This window comes from Hydra viridissima, unplaced genomic scaffold, assembly GCF_058129835.1.
Source record: "Hydra viridissima isolate aposymbiotic clone 2 unplaced genomic scaffold, HvirCarnegie_v1 scaffold_4, whole genome shotgun sequence".
Classification (NCBI taxonomy): Eukaryota; Metazoa; Cnidaria; class Hydrozoa; order Anthoathecata; family Hydridae; genus Hydra; species Hydra viridissima.
In genome coordinates this window covers 4,023,891-4,043,496 of record NW_028324303.1, presented here as the reverse complement: position 1 = coordinate 4,043,496, position 19,606 = coordinate 4,023,891, and the positions used below count along the sequence as shown (strand labels likewise).

The 19,606-nt window shown below is 28.6% G+C and overlaps 1 protein-coding gene across 7 annotated transcripts; it reads right to left on the bottom strand.

The window, feature by feature from the left end:
* Positions 1 to 1,716: 1,716 nt before the first annotated feature.
* On the bottom strand, positions 1,717 to 17,609 carry LOC145182847 (WD repeat-containing protein 62-like). Of its 7 annotated transcripts, none has more exons than XR_016452060.1 (41): positions 17,384 to 17,609; positions 17,210 to 17,301; positions 16,956 to 17,018; positions 16,761 to 16,818; positions 16,258 to 16,353; positions 15,971 to 16,048; positions 15,774 to 15,812; positions 15,555 to 15,653; positions 15,191 to 15,376; positions 14,993 to 15,063; positions 14,741 to 14,827; positions 14,460 to 14,535; positions 14,255 to 14,368; positions 13,783 to 13,879; positions 12,612 to 12,655; positions 12,208 to 12,371; positions 12,033 to 12,124; positions 11,779 to 11,904; positions 11,539 to 11,609; positions 11,322 to 11,407; positions 11,119 to 11,157; positions 10,815 to 10,887; positions 10,453 to 10,564; positions 10,259 to 10,322; positions 9,940 to 9,979; positions 9,758 to 9,828; positions 9,607 to 9,674; positions 9,367 to 9,437; positions 9,164 to 9,229; positions 9,000 to 9,048; positions 8,784 to 8,824; positions 8,373 to 8,431; positions 8,169 to 8,217; positions 8,027 to 8,045; positions 4,221 to 4,467; positions 4,061 to 4,114; positions 3,854 to 3,934; positions 2,820 to 3,674; positions 2,645 to 2,690; positions 2,437 to 2,513; positions 1,717 to 2,275 (listed from the first exon to the last, which is right to left on the bottom strand). XR_016452060.1 is itself a non-coding variant. In XM_090085995.1 (41 exons), exons 1-41 carry the CDS (start codon positions 17,480 to 17,482, stop codon positions 1,979 to 1,981), a joined length of 4,308 nt encoding a protein of 1,435 aa, XP_089942121.1. In that variant the 5' UTR covers positions 17,483 to 17,608; the 3' UTR covers positions 1,717 to 1,978. The 7 variants fall into 7 exon arrangements, 4 of the variants coding, with proteins under 4 accessions (XP_089942121.1, XP_089942124.1, XP_089942122.1 ...); XR_016452059.1 differs by having other exon boundaries at positions 4,065 to 4,114; XM_090085995.1 differs by having other exon boundaries at positions 4,069 to 4,114; positions 17,384 to 17,608.
* Positions 17,610 to 19,606: the final 1,997 nt, after the last annotated feature.

Below are 19,606 nucleotides of genomic sequence, written 5' to 3'. Positions count from 1 at the left end.
CCATTCAGAATTGGAGTAATTTCAAAAAGTAAGCTTGGTAACATTTATACTCCCTCTGAATGGGAGATTTCAAGATTTAAGCACCAGTGCTTTAACCTACGCCATGAGTACTCTAAGAAATGTTTTGAGATGCAAGCAAATTCTCATTTTGCAACTGTAGGTCATCCGTGATATTACTAATAGTAATAGTTACAAGCAGTTTGCAACAAGGACCTAAAATAAACATGTTGCAATCATTTTTTAAAAAAATTAATTAATTTTCATTGACATCAACCGTTATAATAAAAAAATACATATTATATATATATATATATATATATATATATATATATATATATATATATATATATATATATATATATATATATATATATATATATATATATATATGCAATCTAGGTACACCTGGAATGGGAAAAAACTGAAGTACATTCAAACTAAAAAAAAGAGTAACTTTGGGACACACAAACAGCACTGATATTCTCAAGTGTAATAAAAGTTATCTCCATAGAAATCTGTTTACCTAAAATTTTTGTAACAAAGACTTTTTGTAGAATAAACGTAAAAAACAGCACAGTAACATTGCTGAAAACGATTTCGGGTGCACACATCCCCTCTCTCCCCAATCCCGATGGTCAGATTTGAGTTCAATATTAACGCATTACCTCATTGAAGGCCTGGATAGAGTTCTTTTTTAACGCATAAAAACTTTGTTATACACTTATGTTTAGCATCACATAAAGTACCTAAATTGAAACGATGAGCTGCACAACGTGCATATTTCGTATTAATATAGCCGCCTTTTTTCATTATTCTCAGTCCTCGAGAGACTCGCAATAACTTCAGCCGTTATTAAATATAATAAATTAATTTTTTACTTAAAGAAAAATGTATATCTTCACCTAATGCAGCATCGCCCATGTAATTCTTTATCTAAAAACCCGATTACGATTACCCGATTAAAAACCCTAGATTAAAACGTTGCTTATTATTAATAGAGGAACGAAATTCACTCATAGATCATGATTTACGTTATATTTATTTTAGGTTTTAACTTTTATATCAGTACCCCAGAGGTTTCCAAAATATTACCTTTTTTAAAGATCTTTATCTCACTTTTTCGTGATTTTGCAAGTTGCACAGGCCTCATCTTAATAATTAAAGAGATGATTACACTAGTAGCACATAGCAGTCCTCATCTGAATAGTTAAGGAGATACAAACTTAAAATAGTTAAGGAGATAAACTTTAAAGATAGAATAAGTAAGAAAAACCTTAAAACAAAAAGTGTTGTATACCTCCTGGGGTACTGATAAACACCTTGACGTTTACTTAAAAAAATTACAGGGACCTATATTCAATGGCTGATACGTGAGCGCTAAAAATCACTTTCAAGCGCACCAAAAAAATATCAAAACCTTTGCGGAGTGTTTTATTCGTTAGAACTGAGCTTTCATCAACCACTTAGAGGTACGAACAAATATTTATTTCGGTATTGTTTAGGTAAACTTATGAATATTTAAATCAAGTATCAATTAGTTTTTACGATTTTTTGCTTGCGCATGTTGGGGACCTTCTACCTCGAGGCCCTGTATGATTGCTACAACTGCAACAGCAGTAGCTACGCCGCTCCTGTGCGTCAACAAAATTTACTCAAATAGTTCAAGAGAATAAGTTTGGAACTTTGCTGAAATTGTAAATGAAAAAGATTAAAAGATAACTCTAAATCGTTTTCTTTCTTAAAAAAAAATATTTTTTTGTACAAAACTAATTCACACTTCATATTAATTGAAGTTTATTAAATTTTTATATAAACATTTCTATAAAAAATCTTTATGAAAATTCAAAAACTAAATTTCCTCTTTGTCTGATTAATAAATTTATATTTTAAAAGAAAAATGGGTGATTTCTAGCCATTTGTATGATGAACGCGAAGATGGTCGCGGGCACTATGAAAACCTTCGGCCAGCGTCACAACGTCACACGTCGGTTAAAAGCTTTCCTTTTATCTTCGTTGTTGCGACTTCTAACAGCAAATTTGAATATTTTTCGAGAAGAGAAAGAACGCTAGAAGAATCTTTATTTGAAGATAACAGTTCATTTTGAAGCGCTTGGAAAGAGTCAGATTTCACCAAATCTTGCTGATGCTCTACAAAATTGAGATGCTCGAGCAACTTTTCTCTTTGTTCGCTTATGCTGTTTCCGAGGGCCAAATATGTTTTTGAAATTAGCGAAACAAGTTGAGAATGTAAAGGCGAGTTAGTTTGCTCGATAACCTGCATGAGGAAAAAAAAACAATCAACTCATTCAAAGGTTCAATCGATTGAATAGACAAAATTGTTATCAAACCAAAATAGCCAGAGTGCAGATGAGTATAATTTAAACAACAATTTTTAACAGAAAAGTCATGCAGCGTTTTATAAAAATAAAACAGCACCTTGTACTGCATTTGACGAACATCGTTGTATGATTTTACAAAAGTATGCAATAAATTCTGGCAGCTTGCCAATGACACTAAAGAAGATTAAACTTTAGTTTATATACTTTGCAAACTTATACATTTTACTTGTTCAACTATAAACTTTACAACTAATAAGACACTTGAATTTTTTTAGCCATCATTATAAACACCAATTTTATGATACCTAAATCATCTTCTTCAAGGTTATTTTTTGAAGTGACAGTTTCAACCTAAAATTAAAAGAGCGACGTGAGGAAAGGTGACGACAAGCTAAAAAAATTTACGATAAAGTTCCTCTCAAAATAATTAAGAACTATATTTTGAATAATTTCAAGAGACTTTACACGAAGTTTACTCACTGATAACACAGTATCTCTTTGAGGCGGGGAGTCTGATCGGATTATTTCTGACCATGCAGCATTTTTAACAATCAGTTCATCACTCCCGTTGTTAGTGTTGTCGTCATAGTTTGATTTCAAATTCAAAATACGAATATTTGCATTTATTTCCGCAGCAATACGGCTAAGATTTTGGTCTTTAATAACTTCACTTTCTAAGTTTTCAGATTTCACACCATTTCTTTCGGTTACAGATTTTGGAAAGTGCTCATGTTCCCAATACACTGTTTCCACTGATTCGATAACTGTTGAGTGCTCCTCATTAGGAAACAATTGTCGATCGCAAAAAGACGACGGCAAGTTTTGATGACATAGAGAATTATTTAAGTTAAGTGGGTTTACAGATTCAAATGTCACAACATTGGATAACAAATTTTCAGGTACAATTTCGATATTATCATCAGTTTCTGTGTCAGATAAGCAATGCGGAATAGCTTCATTTAATTCTTTTTGGCTCAAAGATTGAACAAACATCGATCTTGGTCGATTACGCCTCGGGTTATCTCCTTTCTTACGCAAGATGACTGATTCAGTATTGTTTACATCAACAGATAAATCACCACCGTCAAAACTTTTTACCGGAGATTTACCAAAAGACGATCTACCCCAAACGTTTTGTTTTGAATTGAGTTTTAAATCTTTAGAATCAAGTGAGCGCCACGGTGTGCTGCTCGGTGGATCAGCTTTACATACATCTTCAGAGAAGCTAGGAGAAGATAAAAGTCTATGGAACTTTTTATCTGAATGACTTTGGGAGATGTTTTGACAGCTTTTAAAGAGTTTTGACTGCTGTATGCTTGAACGGCTTGAGTTTTCCTCAAAAAGAAAAAAAAAAATCTGGTATAAGAATAGGAGTCTGGTACAAAAACACGAAAAACCATAATATAAACGATGCATTAGATTAAAAATTTAACAATTAAAAGAAGTTGGACATTTTTTTGAATGGAGGTTTTTCCAAACAGTTTTTTTCTTTTAGTCCTCTCAAGCATCATTACCTTTGGAATTATGCACTCCATAGATGATTTTAGGTTTGACGATATGTTAGTATTAGTTTTATTGTTAAATCGCGCCTTCAACTAAAATAATAAGATTAGTAATGACGGGACTAGGAGCAAAAAGGATTTTTTAACAATTATTTTTAAATGTAAGATTAGTTTGCACCTGCCATATACATGCGTACGATTTCGCACGACTAAGATTACCTACTTACGATTTCAAGTCTCCTTCTCTGCTCATTGGTAGACACAGAATGTGTTCTATGAAGACGTTAAAACAAAATTAATCAAATTAAGTATTATAGATAAAAGTCATTTTCGAATAATTGAGAGCATTAATGTATATATAACTTTTTATTGTACAAACCTTGCCGCTTTTTGTGAGCGAGACAAAAACTTAGCAGATATACTAGCGCGATGGAATAGATTTTTAGTATTGTTTGGTTTCGTGTTTTCCTTTGACACAATCGGTGTACCTAGCTTTTCAAAATGTTCAGAAAGAGGAGAAAATGCATCATCTTCGCAATCACTTTCCAGGAAACTATCATCTGCCGCTTCACTATTTGCATGTTCATTGACAGAATCCGCACTTTCACTTTCACTATCAGCTTTGTCTAAAAGTTAAAACTAAACCTTAAATTAAGGAAATTATTTTCTAAAATATTATTAAACCGCGTACGATGAAAATCATAAACATTCATTTTAAGATATGTTTGATCAACTTTATTTCTATACACTAAAAAATAAGGCAAGAATAGAAGAAGAGATTTTAACCCCTTGAAAGATAACTTTTATGTAGGAATGTTTTCACTTACTTTTAGAGTAAAAAATAAGGGTAAAAAATTAATTCCCAGTCTGCAGATAGAAAATTTTAATGTTTAACTTAAACAAAATTGTTAGATTGTTACATACATACATACATACATACATACATACATACATACATACATACATACATACATACATACATACATACACAAACAAATGTAAGACATGTACCAGAAAAAATCTGCGCGAACATTATAAAGGATATTTATCTAACTATTGTATTTCGATATTGAATGTTATGTATATTTTGAAAGTACATATATTAATATTTTTAAATTTCACTTAAGAAAGTTTGTGAAGTTTTGTACGTGAGAACGCACGCACTTCGCGTTTTACACTCGACATCAGCTTTTGCACAGTCTTCGGCTGGACTTTCTTGGTAGCTCTCATCCATTTATTTTTGAAGTCTTTAATGTTTTTGGCTTCTTTTACATTGAACCTAAGTTTTCTTTTGACAAGAGCCCAATATCTTTCGATAGGATGTAGTTCGGGACAATTTGGTGGATTGCAGTGTTTTTTAACGAAATCTACTTTATGTTCTCTAAGCCAGTTTAAAGTTGTCCCAGAGTACTGACATGATGCTAAATCGGGCCAAAATAACGGGTTACCCGTGTGTGTTCTTAAAAACGGCAAAAGACGTTTCATGAGGCATTCTTTTATGTATGTTTTGGTGTTAATTGTTCCCGTAGTCACAAAACAAGAGCTTCTTTCACCACATTCACAAATTGCTTGCCAAACTAAGAATTTTTTAGCGAATTTTTGCATTCCAATGCATTTATATTTGGAATTCAGCTTCTTGCGATTAATTGCTGAATAATATTGGTGTCCTGGAAGAGTTCAGAAATATGCAGCACAATAAGTTTCATCGTCAATAATCAAACAAGATTTTTTAGCACATAATTTTTTATAGAGCAGCTTTGAACATCGAATTGCGACATTTTCTTGCTTTTCTTCACGACGAGGAACTTTTTTCTTTTTATAAGATTTATAACCACAATTTCTCTTTACTGTTTGTATAGTGGAAGCACTTGTCTTAAATTTATTCGCTAATGTTCGAACAGAAATCTCCGGTTTTCTGTCTAAGGCATCTTTTACCTTTTTACCAAGATCTCGTCTAACAAAACATTTTTTTCTTTCACTTCCTGATTTTCTTATGATTGTACCAGTGTCCTTAAATCGTTTCACAACGCTCTGCACTGTTCTCAAAACAATCTGCAGCTCTTTAGAAATTGTTTTGTTTGATACACCAGGATTTTCAACGAGAAAATGCAAAATTTTTTCTCGCTTCTTATCTTGATTTGATGACATTTCAATTAAAGCTAATTGTTTTAATAACAGAGTTGTTAAAATTTTGAACAACATTAATACAATCACATTTTAAAACAATTAGCTATTTTAAATGATGTACGGTTTCCGTAAACACCACATCAGAACAAGCACAGATTTTTTCTGGTACATGTCTTATGGGTGTGTTCTTTACAAATCAAATTAATTATAAACACTATACATGATTTGATTTGCAAAGAATGCTATCATAAAACGGACTTTGCAGTTAAAAGACAAGTTATTAGTTATGTAGTATCCTTTTTTTAAGGACTAAAAAAGCTGATCTGCAATAAAACTACAGTTTATGGACACTTTTCAGATACTATACATTTGAGCCAATTCTACAACCTCCCACAATTCAGTTGTTGTCATGAGATTCTTTTTAAAAAGTCTGTAGATTTCCTAGAGGATTCAGGTCTGGTAACTGAACAGGTTGTTCATAATCTGAATCTTTTTTGATTAAAACTAATTTTTGATAGATAAATATATTACATATTTTAAAGGCGTATTGCACTCAGCGCAGGATCACATGGTATTTTGAAAAATATCTTTTTAGATAAAACAGTCCAAAATATTGATTTTTGCTCCTTCTTGCTTTACAGTCTGTAGAGCTTGTTAGCTGTTTGTGGTGGTCTTCTGACATATTGAAGAGTACCACCAGAACCATAAAAGACAATTTAGATTTGTCAGATCATAAGATATTATGCCATTTTGACACATTCTTTAGCAAACGCTTATCTCTTTTCAACATGTTTTTTTTCAGTTAATCTCTTAGGGGTTTTAGCTTTCAGATTTTTATTGTGTCAAATGTCTTCTTATTACCCTGTTTGATCTTAGTAGAAGTAATTCTGAGGTTCTGTTCAGTTAAGCGTACAGTTTTTTGATCTTATCTAGCAATTGTTCTTTTTCTTCTTGTTTCACATTTTGATTCAATCTTCAATGAATCTGCAACTAAGGCTGGTGAATATTTGACAATATCTTGAATTTCTATATAGTTTTTAGCTTGTTTACGGAGGTTTCTGATCAATAGATCAAATTCTGATCAAAATTTTATGAAGCTTTTGAAAGGGTTAGACAAACTTCAATAGCTTTCTCAAAGATTTTATGAAGCTTTTGAAAGGGTTAGACAAACTTCAATAGCTTTCTCAAAGATTTTATGAAGCTTTTGAAAGGGTTAGACAAACTTCAATAGCTTTCTCAAAGATTGGAAAACTTCATACTTTGGAAAAAATTTGTATTCAAAACAAAGTTCCATTCGTTTCCCCATTTGTCATACAAAATGCGCATGCAGTATTTTACACTTAATATACCTGAATTCATCATGATGAAAAAAACAGGGCTAGGCATGTTTAGTGAACAAGCCACAGAAGCTCTTCATTCAAATTTCAAGTCAAATTGTGAAAGATATAAGAGATCTTTCAGACCCAGATTATTCAAGAAAGCAGTAAAAAAAGGTGTACAAATAGCTCCAAACCTTTTTCCTCTGAGTTATCCTTATTGATATGAACTAACTCTACTGGTAATAAGTCATAATGAAAGAAAAAATATCAAAATTGGTTAATGTTTTGGTTTCCACAAATTGACCTGAAAAATGGTCTAAAATTAGTAACCCTTTATGAAGGCCAAATTATTCAGCACCAAATAAGAATTATATTCTTTTATTTCATTTGCATATTTAGGACTCACACACATATACAAATTTGTGTGCAAATATGAGTGTTGTACATGTTGTATATTTAAATGCAACTGTTTAAATGTATATACACTATAGATTATAATATTTTTATGATTTTATGTTTCTAAATAAATATTGCTTGTAAATGTGTATCAGCTGTGCACTTTTTCTTGCATGTATGCATGTGTGTAGGACTGTGTGTGTGTATGTGTGCATAAAAGAACCATATAAAAACTGGTTGTATTTTTACACCTAAGGGGAAAGATGTACTACACCCATAAAAGTAGATAGTTATATTTTGTGTGTGTGTGTTTAAAATAAAAAGCAGAAACAAGATAACTTACCAGCATGAACACCAGCAGCCTACAAATAATATTTTGGATAACATAGAGATAATCAGTAACTTGAAATAAAAAATGTAAAAAGTTTCAAACAAAAAAAAAAAGTAAAATTTTACACATTAAAAAATAATAAACAAATGAATACCTTTTTCCAACCAATAGAAACTTGATGACTTTCTGTAACCTCAAACGTCCTGCATAAGGAAAATATTAAATAAAGATCATACAACAGAGATCTTGCCTTACAAGAATTAAAGTTAAATAGATATCCTTCAAAATAGATTTTGTCCTAAGAACTACACCGAAGATAATAAATATTTTGTTTAAAAAATTATAAGAAAATCCTTACCTTTCACAGTCTCCATTTAAACTGTCATCACTAAGCTTTAACACTTTGCTTTCTTCACCCTAGACAAAAGTAATGAAGGGGCTACCAACTATTGTTTTAAGAAATATATAATTTTTTTTAACTTTAGTAACGAAAGTGTCTGTACAAGAATTTTCATTACAAAAGTGATTTTGAGTGGGTGTCAATAGTACAAAAAAATTTTTTTTAATATAGAAAACTATTAGTAAAACTAAATAAATATAAGTAATAATGAATAAGTAAAAACGTTTTATATAGATTAATGCTATTTTTATTATCATTTGTTAAAATTTTCTAAACATTAAGCATATTGTGCCAGCATAAGTTAATTTTATGAAGAAAAAATACAGACATCAGAAAAAAATAAATTAAGAAACAATATAAACAACTTACTATTGGACCATTTGAATCTACAGAGCTGGTTGAAAAGGTTACTAAACAAAATGAACATACTAAAATCCTGGCAACAAAATCATAGAAAGAGAAAACTAAATTAAAATTTAAAAGATATAAAGCAGCTATAAAATCCATAAATAAGACATTACTTTGGTAAAATTTATAAAATTTTTTAAAGATAACACCATGCTTTTATATGATTTAACAACTTACCTGTTTTATTTTCAATTTCAAGCACTGTAGTCAATGTCTCTTCAGTTCTCTATAAGTAAAAAAAAATGCCATGAAAAACCTAAAAAACTTTAATCGAAAGAATGTAATGAATATGAAATGAAAACATATGTTCAAAAAAAAAAAAAAAAAAAAGGAACTCTGACCTCTCCCCATCTGCCTAAAGGCACATTATTCCCTTTAAAATTTCCAGAACCATTCTCTAATCCAATCTAAAGTTTAGTTTGTAGAAAAAAAAGCTTTTTCTAAATTTCAAACTTATGACACTCAAAAACTTCATAATCTTTACATGTGCAATCTAATACCATGGCATATGATCTTTAAAAAAACTTCATATTTTTAGTCTAACCTGCTTTCTTGCCCACACAGGCAGCTGACCAACACTGAAGCGATAATGTAAAGAATGATCTTTTGGAGGAGCTTTAAAAAAACAAAAAACAAACAAACCAGTGAAAAACAATTGTGTAAAACTGATGACCCCACAGAGATTTTATTCAAATATCAAATGTTATAATATATAAATATAAATGTAATTGCATAAAAAAGTAATATAAATGTTATTGTATAAAAAAAAGAACACAAACAATACTTTTAAAACACGATTCATCATCTGGGAATTTTGGTGAAGAAATAATAAATGTCTTTTTATGAGCATCTCTAAAAACACAGCCATTTTTGAAACACAAAAAAAATATCACAAAAAAAGCAGTTGATAGAAAACCTTGAAACAAAACTCTTACGTAGTTTCATTGGAATAACTTCCATAAGGTATGTAAGGAATCTCAAGCTCGTCTAATCTATTTAAAATGCTCTGCAAAAAAAGAAATTCAAAAAAACACAATCAAAAAAACACAAATAAAACTCCAAATGAAGATTTAAAAACTTTTAAAATACAATCTTAAGAAATACATCATAAACATACATCTGTAAAAACAGTAGGAAGTGTCCAAATAAAAATGCACCTAAAATAAAGTTCAGTTTCAATCAAACTTTTAAATCAACAATTTTATGTATGAAAATCATTACTAAAGTATTCAAGAATTTCTTCTTAACAAAACACATGCTTACAATATGTGTACATTGTAAGTATTTTGTTGTAAAAACATCTAAAACATTCTGCATACAAATACTGGTGATTTGTTATTTCCATCTCTAACTTAATTTAAAATTAGAACCTTCATAGATTATTTACCAAAAAAATAAAAAACTAACAGTAAATTTTAATACAAAAACACTCTCACCCATCCCCGGACACTGATATTAAACGTTTACCATCACTAGTAAACTTAAGGCCTGTCACAAGCTCTGCAAACAGTAAAAAGGTGTAAAAAAAAATTGCACAAAATTACATTAAAAGACAAATGCAGTGAAATAGTTTTTTTTAAATTTAAAGTAAAAAGATTAATTACAGACTAACACTTAGAAGAGTACATACCAGAATGACCAAGTATAACAGTCTCACACTCTCCACGAGAAAAGTCATAAAGAGATATCGTTTTGTCAGAGCAGCTAATTGCAGCATAAACACCTGATGGATCCAATTGAAACTAAACAATATATTAGTTAATAAAGATAGTAAATATCTTTGTTAATTACTACACTTTAATATTAGAATGATTGGAAGTTAGGTGGCAATTTTCAGTAAGATGAGAAAATAAAAACTAACAAATAATAATAGAAATCAAATAATTAAAAGTATCGTTGACCAAGAGTATAAAAATATGCCTTTTTTAAAATTATTTGGGAGATGAATTTGAAACACACAAAATTTTCTTATAGAATATTTCAACTTAATACCTTGATAAGATTTCCTTCATTTGGTGAGCCCTTGAAACATTGCACTTGCTTTGCACCTTGAATGTCATACACTCTAACAAAAGAAAAAAACAATTTTTAATAAAAAAAAAAAAAAGAATATATCAATGTTAAAAAAATATATATTTTTATTAATCAAAAAATATGATCTTGATTTAAAGTGAGTTGAAACTTATTTGTTTAAAGGAGCTGTTGACATTACAACTTTTAAATGATATCAAAATTAAGAAACAATATAAATGTAGTTGATATGTTGAATATATTAAAAAGTTTCATGTAACCTAACCTTATGTTCCTGTCTTGTCCAACTGTTGCTGCTAACTTCCTGTCACCAAAAATTTAATGAACACATGTAAATGAATAAATTGTATTGCAAATGTTTAAAATAGTACTGAGGTGAACTTTAATATTTGAAATTAATTTAAAAATAAAAGAACAGAAAAAAGAAAAACATTTAAATCAACTTTTAAAGTTATAATCCCATTCAACCTTGTTGGATCAATGCCCATATCATAAAGTGTAGATTTGCCTGGAACAATGGTGTTGCGGACAAAAGTGATACTTCCATTTGCATTCTAGAAATTTGTTAAAAAAATTGTATAAAATTTAAAGAGTAAGTCTAATAATAGAATAACTTTGTCATTAATTTATTCTCTATCTTTTGAAACCAAAAAGCTTGATAAGGATAAATAGTAATCATACTTACTGTTTGACCTGTATGGAACATTACAACTTTATCAGCACCACAACTCAACAGTTGGAGGATATCTAAATCATCTATGAAAAAAACGACTTTAACCAATTTTCTGATTGTAAGATTTGGAGCTTTCTCTACTTTTACATAAGTTTATACAAAATAATAATAATAATTAACAACAACAACAACAACAACAACAACAACAAAATAACTAGATAATGCAAGTAACAAGTTAATTTGAAATCTAACAATTAAATCGCACAGCAGTTATGGATGATGAATGATCATCAATTGTCTGCAAAAGGTTGAATTTATTTTGAACATCAAATATGTGAACTAAGCGATCTCGACTTGAAGTAGCAAGCAACTCAAATCCTGAAAAACAATCAATATACTTAAAACAACCCTCAGCCTGTTTTATATGTGTAAATCTACTCTTTTTCAACTAGAACTAAGATTATCAAAAATTTACAAGAAAAGTCATGTTAGCAGTAAGATCAAACCTGACTTAGGATCTGAGAACTCCACACATAAAATTTCAGACTCATGAGCATCAATTCTGAATATTTCATCAAAGAACTTCAAGTTATAAATTCTAAATAAAAACATTTTTTTTTTTGTGAATTGCAAACTAAAATAAAAAATTAAATAATTCAGCAAAAACTAAAATATTCTTACCGTAAATTTCCTGATCTATCTCCTGCAGCACATAAAAGGCCACTTGGACTTATTTGCATGCATCGCACACCATTTTTTGAGTCTGTATCTTTTCCAAGAGGGGTCATTGAAGTATCTTGTAAGTTTGATAAACCTTCATCTATGTAAACTATTTTCAGCAAATCCTGATGAAAAATAACTTTTTTTAATGTACACCTTAAAAATTTCAATGCAAACAAATTCCTTTAGTTAATATGATTGCTGCAATTTTTTAGACAATATGCAATCAGTAACCTTTAAGAAATAAAATTTTAAACACATAAAACATTATAAACCCATAACATTATAAACAAATAACATTTTAAACCCATAACATAAGCATAACATTAAAAATGCTACATATTGAACTTTAAACAAAAACTTACTTTGCTGTACACATTTTTGAAGAAGACATTTTTTTCACTTGGTTCTAATAAACAATTAAACAATGAAGAAGTAAAATATCATTAGAATTATTTCCATAAATAGAGTTTTTTTAAATGTTTTTAAAATTAGCCAGTGTTTTTACATGGCTTTTTTTCTCATTAAACAACATAATTAAAAAAAAAAAGTCAAGGTTAATAATTGTTTATACAATTACAATGAATGTAACAAAATCATTCTGAAATAGCTTTTAGACAGAAAACCATATACTTTTTAAAGGACATATCTAATAAATGCTGGCACAGAGAAGATTTTTCTTAAGCTAAACCAACAATATTTGTCATTTATGACAGCATGGCAATATCTATAATAAATATATGGTCTTAAGAAACAAAAATTTTTTTAAAATTCATTAAAAAAAAGAAAAAACTTATTTGGATGGCCTATATTTGTTGAATTAACAAAAACATGCAAGGAAATAAAAAAGCTGACAGTTACAAACTGATTGTTGAAAATTTGCTAGAAAATACCTTAAAGCAAGAGAGAACATCAAACTCCTTTTTTTTTTCATTTAGAATTTTAGAATGTTTGAGGCATTTTAAGTGCTGAGCAGGGAGAGCAATTTTAGCAGGACAATGAAGTGTAAAGAAGAAAAAATACTAAGGGAGGTTGGATTTTGAAATGATGAGGGTTAAATATTTATAGAATTTAAAGTGTAAAACTCAGTCAACTTTCACTCAAAACAATCAAAGAAACAAACAATTTTTTTAATTTTTGCAAAATATGGGTATTAAAAAACATGAAAACTAGAGCTATAAGTGAAAATTTTTTAAGGTTTATGGAATATTTCTGTCCACACTTCAAACTAATTTTTTTATTGGGGTATTTTTTTTTTTAAATTAGCTTTCTAAGTCACCCTTATACTTTTTGTTTTGAAACTAAACATAAAAAATTACATTAAAAAATTAATTGGATGATAATTTGTCTTCTGTCCTTAAAAAAAAAGCACATCATTAGGTTCTGGCGAACTAATTGAGGCATGGTACTTAACACAAATGATTGAGACTCGGTACTTAATGTAAGTAATTGAGGCATAGTACACTTAATTAAAGTAATTAAGGCATGGTACACTTAATGTACTAAAAGATAATTACAATGCAAAGTATAGCAGACCTTTATCCATATGCCATATTCTTATTGTGTCATCAGAAGAACATGTAAGAAAGGAGCCATATGGCAGACATGAGTCTTCTCCTAAATATGAGTATGTCTGGAAAAAAACAAATAAATATGATGTATATATATATTTGCATTTATTGAATTGCATTTAATGCATTTATTGAATAAATGCATATATTTGCATTTATTGAATAATGAATTAGTTATGATATATGCACAATGTTTGTATAAATAGTTTTATAGAAACATTACAGATAACAACTGAGATCCTTTTAGACAATCATTTTTAGAAGAGTCTAAGCTTACTTGTTGATATTATTGCCAAGAGCTACCATTTATGTATTTACATACTAAAGTAATCTTATTTGAGTAAATTCTATATTTTCCCTAAAATCCTTTTTTAAAAAAAACTCAAGAATGAAGAACAACAAAGGTAAATTAAGTTCAAAAAACAAATAGATTTTACCTCTACTCCCCAGATGCAAGCACTGTGATACAAGAAAGAACTCAATTTATGCACATTATGAATATCACGAATGTCCCAAATATATAAACTATGATCATTGTATACACTTGAAAGCTGTAAACAAAATAACCAACCACACAGTAAGTTAAATACAGTGACAACTGGATTGAATATTTAGTCTAAAAACAATTACAAATTTTCTTACTATGAACCTCAACTCATCAACAGCTAATGCCACCACATCAGCATAGTTTTTATGCTCTACAGCAATGTCTGCTTGGCTAGTAAAATGATTTTAAAAAGACTTTTATTGAAATCTTGAAATAAAATAAACAGTAACCATAACCACAACCACTATATTATGCTTAAATAGTATATGCTAAGAAAAATAATGCAACTGTCTTATTCATAAATATTTAAAAATTAGAGACCTGTTTTATTCAAAAAATACAAAGCACAATTAGTTTTAAAAAAAAGTAAACTAACCTTTTAGCATTGCCACAAACATTAATCCCAAGTTTGTGAGGTAAAGGTAATGTAGCCAAGAACTGAAGCTCATTTGGATTGAACACTCTATCAGAATTAAACTTAGCACATTTTAACTTATTATGGTTATACATTCAATCTAAAAGCATTTCATTAACTCTATTCCAAGTGCAAACTAAAAATTGACATTAAGTAGAATATTCAAATTGTACTAAAATTATACCAAGTAACCGAAGCAAATAAAAATATTACCTAATTATTCCATCAGAGCATCCACAATATAAGAACTTTTCTGTCACTACCAAACAATTTGTGCAACCAGCCTTTGAAAAAAATTGAAATAAATGTCTCTAGAATTTAAAATTATATCATCTTGTGATACAAGCACAAAAAAACTGGAACTAGAACATTTTTTTTTTACAACATTTTTAAAAAAATTTTAAATGTCACCTTTAGCTGAACCCATTTGTCCAGAATTCGTTTCTCGCTGAAAAGGCACAGTAATCCAGATTTTGTAACACAGTATGTAAGTGAAGAATTTTTCCCACGACCACACATTACATCAGTGAAACAGTTATTGCGTTGATCACCAAGAATTCCAGACCTGCCTGTGATAGGAGCAATAGGAACATTTTGCTAAAAATTAAAAAAATAAATCAATATAAATTTTTAGAATTATGTAACAAATGGATAAAATAGTTGTGTTATGTAAACCAAAAAAGAGTTTAGGATGAGATAGCGTTAGGATGTTTCAACTTTAGCCTGCAAAAAATTTCTGAGAGTAAAAATATATAAGAATTCAGAAGATCAATACCGTTGATGGTGTTTCAGAGTTCAAATACCAAAACTTTACATGCCTATTTCCAACTGTTACCAAGTATTGACCATTTTCACTTATTGAAACTGATCGAACCTAAAAACATGTTTTTTTGTTATTGTTGTTTTTTTTTACTTGAAATAACAGAAAATAAGTTGAACAGTATTTCTAAATAAAAAGCAAAAAATTAATTTATGTAGGTCGCAAGTTCCTCACCCGGCATCCTGATTTATTACATGCAACTGTATGGCCTCCCTAAAAATACAATTTGGAAAAAAAATTATTCATGTAATCAACATGATTGTTAAATTACAATTACATTATTTAAAACAATGCCAAAAAATAAATAAATGAAAACTTTAAACTCATGATATACTTTCAAATTTAAATTTGACCATCTCAATATTACGTACCTTCCAGTTCCAAATGTTGACCAACATATCATGTTGATCTCCTATTGATATTAGCAGCTTCTGGTTTGGAGAAAACTCCTGTGAATAATTAAATTAAAAAAAATAGTTATCAAAATCATAAAAAGTTAAAAACAAATACCACAAAGAATTTAAGCAAAAATTTAAACTGCTGATTAGTTCATATCAAAAGTTCAACTTTCCAATGCTTCAAAAAAAGAAAACTCAATCATTAAATTATATATACAAGAAAAAAAAAAATCTCATAATTATACCAACTGTTAACTAACCACTGATATAATTCCTGATTTATGACCTTTCAACTCAGAAATTTGTGTTATTGTATCACCAAGTTCCCACACTCGAACCATAGGTTGTTGCCCACACTAAAAAAAAAACATCTTTCAAGTTTAAACAAAATATGATAAACAGTAAACACAAACAAATTTTTTAATAAGATTTTGATTAACTAAATATGATTAGAATCTTCAGATAAATAATGGATACTGATTTTTTAAATTCTTTATTTTTGTGGTCCCAAATACACATAATAAAACTCCAACCCAATCAGTTAATTCAAATTTAGTTAACCTATTTGTTACTTATAACTACCAACTGATACTTAATTGCCTTTACATAAAAACAGTCTGGTGTACTAGTGCCTATTTTGATGACACAATAGCCCAATTTACCAGGCAGTGCTTTTATGAATCAAAAAGATAAAGCATGCTCTATGAAACTTTATAAAGTCAAATAAATTCTCAATAAAAAAAAGAAGTTAAAAAGTTTATACTTCTCCTGAAGCAAGGTATTTTCCATCTCCTGAAAAGTTTACGCAAGTAATTGTTTTTCTAAAAGTAAACCACATTAAGAATTATGAAAAGCATAAGAATAAGAACTATGAGGTACTAAAACTAGAATATTAACAACTATTTTAAACTTATTAATTGTTGGTTGAAAAAAAAAATTTTTAATGAATGAAACTGACTTCTCTTGGTTAATGATATGCTTCTGTTGGTCCGACTTAGGATCATAGAGAACAATTACACAGCTAAAAATATTTAAATTGCTTTTAATTAAGGTACTGATAATCAAAACCTTTCTAGCCTATTCAGAATTGTTTTACAATTTTAGTTCCCAGAAAAATCTCTTTTACATTGACCAAAAAAATCACCTAAAACTTAAACAGATTATAGACTGAAATAAAAGAAGGCATAAAAAAAGAAATCAATTACTACTTACCCAGCAGGATAAGCAATAATTCCAGTAACAGGATTACATGCAATTCCATTTGAGTTTGTTGTTGTTAAACCCAATACTCTCTCTAAAGATACCTAAATCATTGTTTAATAAATTTAGTTACAAAACCATGAAATGAAAATTGAAACAAATGTAAAACAAATGTGAAAAAAATACCTTCTCACTGAGAGAACGAAGGTCTTGTTTTGAGACTGTCTTGCGAATTAATTTACGAGGAGTAACTTTATTGAAAAAACCACTTGCAGATTTCCTCATAATAAATTCAACCAAAGAACTCTCACTTATTATCTTGGTTTTAACAGCCTCATTGAAACTTTTATTCTCTAAAACTCATTATTATTCTACAGAAAGAAAGAAAAAATTTCTTTCACCATCCAATCAACTTTTTAGTCAAGATTGAGGACCTATGTTATAATTCTATAACTATAGACATTAAAAAATTATCTCAATCTATTTATTAAAAAATTCACTATTATACTAATACTACCAAATATTCTTCTGATTAATTAAATACTTCAACATGATTGTATATGAAGCAAAGAGTTCCCTAAAAGGTTTTTCTTAACTCAGGATATAAAATTAAGCTTCTTTCTTAAACTTACCATAAGGCACTAAAGTCAAATAACATCCAAGAATTTAAAACATTGTAAAAAAATGCTGATTTAAAGCAGAAATAAAGATTGCAAAATAGGAAACCACTTGATCAATTGTTAAACTAAAAGGAATTCCTCCAATTAAATTGAAAAATGACTATAAAAAGTGGCAATTTTGTGGCTGAACAAAAAATCAGTAATAAAAAATACATCTGTTATTTGTTAGAAAAAGTAATGTTAGAATCTTCCAGTGTGAAAGTATTTAACAATTTCAAATATAAACAACTTTAAAGAAAAAATCTACATAAAACAGCATTTTTCATATAACTTCAAATAACTTAAGAATGTAACCTACCAAAAGGTATGTCAATTTACATTTTAACTCAACAATTTTACTTTACTTTATTGTTCTTTTAACTTGGTTTCTACATTTATGCTGTAAGTGGATTTTTTGTTATGATGTGGTTTGAAGAGGAAGTTTTATTTAAAAAAAGCCCCCTTTATAAATTGTCTAACTTAAAATTTTTGCTTTCAACGCATTTTTTTTTAAATAGTTTTTTATTTTTTTCATTTTAAATTTGGTGAAATCAACAAAAAAAAAATACAGTCCTGATAGAAAATATATTTTTTCTGATATTATACTTTATTAAAAAAATTCTTTACACTGAAATTATTTCCTACCATATGAATACTTGCCTTTAGCAGATAGCAAGTGAATTATTTAAAATATTTAAAATATTTCACAGCAAACTGCCCATGGGACAAAGTCAATTTGAAGAATTCTTTTACTTGATGACTTAAATAAAAGATTCAAGCATATTGAGCAGAAGAAAATGCAATAAAAACTATAATCATAAAAATTTAAGAGGAAAAAAAAAGCACAATGTATGATATTTTTGTGTTGAATACAGAGATCACAGCCAGAATCATTTTCAAAATGTTAGTTTGCTTTAAAATTGTGAAATTAAATGAGGTTTATTTTAGATAATTTATCAAAGAAAAACAATTTTAAAAAATTTACAAAATTAAATTTTGTTGCTCTTCAAAGGGTAAATTATTTTCTGTTTGAATTCCTAAATGTCACTTTTATGCAGCTTTCATTTTAAGTAGAACTTGTTATATGCAGTGTAAAAAAAAAAAAGCGAATGAATAAAGTATTACTGTCTGAGTGCTTAGTAAAAACAAAAGCTTTAACATAGCACAGTTAATCTAATCAATAAAAAAATATCGGCTGTCAACTAATTGAAAATAAATGCAAAATTACAGTGACTTTGTATTTAACTATTATTCTTATCTCTTTAAAATAAATAACATTAATATCATACACTAGACATCAAAGACAACATTAAGTGTCACAAAGATTGCAATATTATTATGAAAAACCTTATTAAAAAAAAATTACAAAAATCAACAACAGCTTATAACTAAAAGCCTTTATTACAAAAGATTCCATTCACCTTATGTCAATCATGCAAAAAAAAAAAAAATACACACAAATGCTAACTAAGAATCTAGTTACATGAAAGTTGATACATAAGCAATTAGCACAATAACAAATAGAAATGTGTTGTTTTGCTCTTGATAGCTATGACAAGTCACTAAAAAGAGTTTAAAAAAAGGAGCATTACAACCATTTTATAAATATAGTATTTAAAAAGAAAAATGTCTTCAATTTTTTTTTTTTATCTAATGAAAAGTCGAAAAAAATTTAGATTATTGAAAAAAGTTTCTGATGCAATTAAAAATAATAACCATCAAAAATAAATAAAACTTTTGTTATGCCAAA